The sequence below is a fragment of the Opisthorchis viverrini genome (assembly GCF_000715545.1).
Source record: "Opisthorchis viverrini unplaced genomic scaffold opera_v5_194, whole genome shotgun sequence".
NCBI lineage: Eukaryota > Metazoa > Platyhelminthes > Trematoda > Opisthorchiida > Opisthorchiidae > Opisthorchis > Opisthorchis viverrini.
Genome location: NW_008751850.1, coordinates 396232 through 403464, shown reverse-complemented (window position 1 = coordinate 403464; position 7233 = coordinate 396232). Strand labels below are relative to the sequence as shown.

The 7233-nt window shown below is 44.8% G+C and overlaps 1 protein-coding gene across 1 annotated transcript in view; it reads right to left on the bottom strand.

The window, feature by feature from the left end:
- T265_07938 (hypothetical protein) overlaps window positions 1-7027 on the bottom strand; it is a gene marked incomplete at both ends in the record, with an annotated part of 15633 nt that extends 8606 nt beyond the window's left edge. Inside the window, one exon of the mRNA XM_009173603.1 lies at window positions 6235-7027. Within this exon, the coding sequence (XP_009171867.1) occupies window positions 6235-6946 (712 nt within the window). The remainder of the gene's footprint in view (window positions 1-6234) is intronic.
- Window positions 7028-7233: the final 206 nt, after the last annotated feature.

Genomic DNA, 7233 nt, shown 5'->3' with positions numbered 1-7233 from the left:
GCCTAAATGTGACCTAATCTCGCTGCTATTTTAATACTTGTGGCCGAATGGTTCGGTATTCAAGCTATCAGTCGAGAGGCCGTGGGATAGAAACTTCCTGTAGAGATGTGCACCGCTGATACTAAAGACGAAACGGTGCTTCTCGGCTTTTCAGCACAGATGGGCTTCACCAACTGTACAAAATATATGCACTGAAAATTCCAAAAGTTTAAACTAGCAATAATAATTTTTACTATGATACATTGGTGGCTGGGATCATGCACGATCGTTGTGGACACAACTTCGTTTTCGTCCTGCTATCCTTTTGTCTGGCAACAGATGAAATTGAATAGCAACACGTGACCAATAGTTGGCTGGATGTTGACTTCAAACAAACCCTTCGATAGTTCGACAATTCATGCCACATTTACGCACAAAAGGTTTTTGGATAGTTCCGGATGCTGACGCACTTGCCAGCTGGCAACGTTGTGGAATATGGAAGCTCGGGTATGCTGTTTTCGGTCTGTTCGACAAGCTGAGTATTCGGTTTGCAAACGTTTCATCACCAATCAAGTTGACACCGTCATTCTGGGGTGATGTAGCGGGGAATGGCAGGTCACCACTCATTTCAGCTGCCCTCCTTTTTGTCTGAAAAATCCATTTTGTTTTGTCCACAAACATTATGACTCGCCACTCGTGTCATCCAAATGAAAATAACTTCCGACTCGCCACTCGTGTCATCCAAATGAAAACAACTTCGCTTTTCTGGACGCGACGAGTCGGATGCATTCGCCTGAGCAGTGGAACCAAAAGTTCCGATACATAAGACGTCATGCATCACTGCTAAACTTCGATAATAGATGAAAACTCGAATCCGTGCTTCAATATTTTGGCATGAACAAACCGGTATCCTCATTCCGGGACAAAAAAGGGACTGGAAAAATGAGAGTAGTATGAAAACAGACCCGTGGTGTCCCAAATCAGCATACCAGTCTGAAGTTTACTCAGATACTCGATATGATCGATATTTTAGCTGCGTACTAAAATCCAATATGGGGCGCTGTATAAACTCACTAGAGTAACTGCGAAACTTCAAGAAAATAACCGTTGGCACCGCGACAAGAGGAAATATTGTACTCCTAGTGGGACTAATCACTACAGGAGCAAGATGGTCAGCCATTCTCGATGCTTATCATATGAAAAAATCCTTGGGGCGAGTTTGAAGTGCTTTGTTCCTGAGCGTGGTACACATAGGTTATTCGGATGACAGTAGCAAAACAAGTGGGACTGAAATTTTAGCTTTGGCTGGGCATTCAGACCGGTCATACCAGCATACCAGCTGGGTGCGACTGAAAAGAGCTCACATGTTGGTCTTGAGGCGTCTGTTCTAGGCAAAACGAGACAACAAGTCACGTGATCACTGGGTTGAGCGACGACGCATATAATGTGAAGCCAGACAGATCATTTAACTGCTAGATCTGATCTGTGCTCAGGGTGTAGCCATCCAGGACAGAGTGTAGACACTGAGTACGAATGACTAATCTCAATTGAATCGCCAGAATAGTGTAGTTGGCGTTTGAGGTCTATTAGAACGGTCGCTGATGTTGAATAAATCAACCAACGTTTCTCCACCGGACAAAATTCAGGGTTGGTCAACCTCAGCTGCAGACCGCTCAGTGAAAATCTGTAAAAATTCAGCATGCACTGTTGTTGGCTGTTCAGCAAAAACTGAGCGGATTTCCTTGGCGTCTAATTAGCAAGCAAGGGCACCGAAGAGCATTGCCCGCTGCTCAGAGCTCGCTTGGATGATTGTATGAATAGTAGAGCAATAGTGCCCCTGTGACACACATCCAAGCGAATGGGGCTTCATCTTTTCTGATTGTTAAGTTGTACCGGGTTCGCCAGACTAAGCTGAAACTAAATGCGTTCAGACATGCTAATAATGTAGAGAAACAAATTCAGCCGGCAAAAACGATACTTGCAGTTTCGATTCATAACAGAACCTGTACCGAAACAAAAAATTCGCACCACTATCGTCCGAACAGTCATCCTTCTTTAAGAGCGTAATTCTTCTACCGAAAGGAAAAGCACTGGAGTCGAGTTTCGCCCCACCAGCAATGCAAAGCCCTTGCCGTGCCGGCACTTTTAACTCCAACGAGCGAGGCAAGCGTGTGATCACTACTCCACCAGCGCACGCAGGACGAAACTGAGTTATCACCTGAGTTCACCTATTCAGACCTGGCTGACTTGAGACGAAAACGAAGTTTTAGGTGTTATTTTCACTGTCGAAAAAAACTCCACAGAATGCGGCTAACCGACAGAGTCATATTCATTCTGGTTTGTGCCACCAAGGGAATCCAGACTGGATGTTTGTGCTATTGGGTTGCGAGTTTGGCATAAATTACACGGCAAAATGCCTGAATTCTCAATGAAATATCAACAAGAAGGACCAAGATACAGGAGTTGCATCCATTTTAACTGAGAGTGAAACCAAACACTTTCATCATAATCCGTCTCTGTTCAAACACGCGTTCAGGTAATCGGTTCAGCCGATTGGATAATGACTGAGTGGGTGGAAGTCAATGACAAAGGAGAACAAATGTTTTTTTTCGAACAACTGACGCCTGAGACTCGCCCCAGATAACTCTTTACCAATAAGAAGGCCATTATTCGATAATTTTCCGACCATTAGTGGAATACTATTTTGCACATTGATTGAGTAATGGGTTCGAACTTGCGCAAAGGGAAACTACTCACAAGGTTGCTGAAAACTCTTCGACAAACTTGCTTCCTCTGAGCAGTTGAAAATAGCCTCAACCGAACGTAAAGGACGAATCGAAAGTCTGTCACCACTGGAAACGAAAACTTCGAAAATGAGAAAGTAATTCATATGGCTTCCGGAAGTGGGCTACTCTTCCTGTACGGTAATACGTGATAAACGGCCACAATACAGGTAGATGAAACGGAACTCTGTGAATGCTCCGCACTTGACTCAAGGCGAATAAGTATCAAAATCCTTGTTCAGACTAAATGCTTTCATATTTGTGCTCATGCATGGTGACATTATATATATATATATATGTATACATCGGCCATGTTATAAAAAACTCGTTCAGCCGTAGCACTCTTTCGATGCCTAGCTACCAGGCCACCCGAAGGAAGCACGAGGGCTTGGATATTGGCAGGTTGCCCAAGCCTAGACAGGGGAAGTCGAGAGTCAGATGTCTGTACGGACCTTCCGGTCAGTAAATTCGCGCTCTAACCACTGAGCCATCTTGCGCATCTCTGCCATACTGTGGTAAACAAATATATATATGTATATATGCTGGTCATACTGTGATATACAGCTCTCCGATGGCCAGGTAAGTGTGTGATAAAAGTTCTAAGGGCAATTATTAGGAGAGAACTTCATACTTACTTAGGCAATACACAATGCCTCAGTTTGCTCTCACAATTCCAATAACAAGATTAATACCATCGGCCGCTGTTTATTTTCATTGACTTCCGCCAGTCACAGCATCTGTATTGATCAGTTCAAGGAAATGCAATCAAAGAGTTGTTTTCTTGAGGCATCTTTTGGTGAGATTAAACAGAATTCTAGGATGATGAGGTTGGAGAATTCCTGGTTTCCAAAATCGACCCAGCGCCCTGGCTTAGTTGCTCATCTTAGTCCCCAACCGAATAGAGGAAACCGTGAACTCCAGTTCTGCTCCTTTTTACAGCCAATCCTTAGCCACGTGAGAATCCAAAGTTGGACGAGAGTGTACCCTTTAACTACTCCATCGGCTTACTGTGAACGCACCTGAACAAACGAAAAAGCTCACGTTTGAGCAGTTTGATTGATTTGCTCGACACCTCTAACAATAACACAGCCATGTTCGACAGACCGATTTGTAAGGAATTTCTAGTCAGCTAGTGTGACGGAAGCTTGAAGCCCTTTGGAAATCTTTTACAATCAGCTTCAATATTCCCAAGTTCACCTATAAAAACTATTCAGTCATCACACAGGACCTCAATTTAACTACCCTATTAGACAGTATCATATCAGAGTGGCGGAGAATGACTTGCTCCTGAGAATAATTTGACCGTAGTTTCAACTTTGCGCACATTGAACTTGCTTAGCCTACACATGGGGTTGAAGGTCTACCTTTTCCACCATTGAGAGTCTGGAAGCTGGAGTTTTATTGTCAACATGACCCGAATTGACGCGGAAGACCCATCGTTGTCCAAAGGTCACTTTGTAGTCTTCTCTCGAAAGTACACCATTATTGGTTTGAAAGATTGAGCCAAAACTATGACCTCTCCATTAGAAAAGTTAAGGTCGCAAAGTAAACCCTCAGGTTCGTAGCGAATAAAACCCCGGGTCCACAAGTTTAGCAGAAGCACGAAGGATAGTGAAAGTTTGGCGTTTCCACCACCTGAATACTCGTATTTGACGACATCGAGGTCAAACTTGGTGGGTAAGCTTTGAAACTGCAAAAATCTTCTCGGTCACAGGACGAGTGACCAACTAGCAATGAACAGAGAAGCCATGCAATTTGCAATCAAGCGGGAGTCCAAGTGAGAATGCGATTGTTGCGCGAATTTTAAAAGCCCCTTGGCGTAAATTCCCCATTTCACGACCCGGAAAGCCCCGAAAGTGTAGATTCATCGATGGCATACTTGCCAACATCGGCGCCAGGTTTGCGACACAAAACGACTGGTCAACTTTCCTGCAGCTTTTGGATGATGAACATCGTTCAACATAAACGTCATAAACCTCGGGCAGCTAATAAATTGCTCCTAAGAAGCCTATTGGTATCTCTAACAAAAGGTCAAGCCTTCCAAGCTTTGCTCAAGGTCAAATGAGATGGAAAGAATGAGCGATTCCAGGGTCGAAGCTTGTATCGTTCAACAATTGCGCAGTTTCCGTTCGTCCTCGGATTCCACACCTTTTGGGGAGATCAATACGGTTTGCTTTACACTCACTGGCGATACGCATACATGAAGTTTTGCTCAACACCCTCCCTAATCAAAATCAGCAATGGAGACACTTTGCTCAGTATTCTGACTAGGCGGTTCACGTTGATCAATCCACGCTTGGTCCTCCTGTGCCAGAAACCATCTGAGGAGCGAGATGCACCAAGTGGTTAGAGCGCGAACTGACCGGAAGGTCCGTGGTTCGAACCTGACCTCTGCCCCTCGACTTCCCCTGTCTAGGCTTGGGCAACCTGGCAGTATCCCAGCCCTCGTGCCTCCTCCGTGTGGCATGGCAGCTAGGCACTGAAAGGGTGCTACAGCTGAACGAATTAAATAAAATAAGAGACCATCTGACATATAAGGTAACAGTTCACTGCACACATATACCGCGTACTGTGAAACATTTTGGTTCACAACACTTTACGTGGGACGTTCGAACAAACTACCTCATCCACAGCAAACAAGTCTCTCATGAATGTATCGATTAGCATTCCTCTTCTGACAGCAGACGCAACCCCAGACAGATAAATCGATAGCGGGCAAATTAGACCAGTGTTGGATGGGTCTCCCCCAAGTTAGGCTAAAATTTAGGAATGCAAGACTAATCAACAATCACAGGAAGGTGACATAAGATAAGGCGGAGCACACACCAATGCGCATACGATTAGCCGTCCAGCCCTACTGTCTTCCAAGCCATGTGTTCCTGTGAGGACATCACGACAAAGTACGATCGCACGCTACGCATTTATTCTCAGGTCAAACAACACGCTCACTAACAGAGAGTTGATCACATTGAACGTTTCATCATCCTCGTCATCGCTGACAGCGTTGAATTGCCATACAACAATGATAGAAGAGAGCCCCGATAAAGGGTGGAAAGTGGAAGCTTTGAGGCTAATCCCTGTTTACTTAGGGAAAGCGATCAAACATTGCACGCTCACAACCTTGGACCACGTTAAAACAAACACAACATATTGAATTTCGGTGACATCAGTGGGGTCTAGCCAGGCTCCTTTACGAACCTCACGTGACCCAGGACTCAGGACATAATTACAGACTCCACTAATTAGTGTGTCTTATGTATCCCAATCACTCTGTTCACAAATTTGGCTCTGTTAAACAGACAGTCAAGCCTGAAACGTCAAACAAATTTAGGTTTCAACAAGTCAAACAAGTGTGTTTGGGCCAAATGAAAAGAAAATTTCATCAGTGTAGCAATCCCAATGCGTGAAATAGAGTGATGTAAATACTGACGAGTTACAAGGTATGGAGAAAGCACGCATCAATGTGACTCACCACACATCAGCAACATTAATCGTGGGCCAAGATCACGGGCGGGATTCAGGGCGCATCCAGCATTCATCGCGAAACACCCAACCAACGTGTAGACCAACAGACCCAAGTAGAGAGGGTGTAGATAGCTTGGCATTTTCCAACCCTTATAGTCCACAACTGCAAGCGCTCCAGCTGACAGCAGTGCAGTGCCAATCACTTGATCAATAAAGCATGTTGTATGACTGGCCCAGGGATTAGTCACAAAAATGTTGCCTGTCGTATCGACCAGATATAAGCCTTCATCCACCGTGTTGACGCGCTCAATTATCTTCTCTCTGTAGATAACGTAAACAGTTGCTGCGCCGACATACGCTCCCAGTACTTGGCTGATTGTGTAGAACGGGATTCGCTTCAGTGGGACTTTACCTATCAGTGCAAATGCAAGTGTGATAGCTGGATTAATGTTTCCGGAGCCAGTGATCCCGGAGAAGAATACGCCGAATGTAACCGCCATACCCCAGCCAAGACTCACTGAGAGAAATCCACCGTGGGATTTTTTCCCATGATCACCAAGAAAAACCTGGGCCAAAACACCGCACCCGAAAATGATGAGAATGGCCGTTCCGCAAAATTCTGCAATGCACGCGCGGATAAGGGGACATGAGCGCAAACGAATTTTGTCTGCCAGGGTTCGAAGACCTCTTCGAAATCGGGTTTCGCATTCCAAACTCATTTCCACCAGACAGGACACCCCACAGTGATCTGATACCACTATATGTTGTCCACAGTCGACAAGGTAGGTTAAATATGTCCGCAATTTGTCATGAGATGCAATGGTGCATTTTAGGCAACAAGCAAACGCAGTCAAGCTAAGGCCATCCTATTGGCCTAGGTAACCGCTGAATTCTGATTGGCCGGTGAACACAACCAATCGAAATGATGCATACAATGGGTCAGGAATATGCATTAAGATATTGATAACTGTTTACGGTGTTTAAACACTCAACATTTGAGAAAACA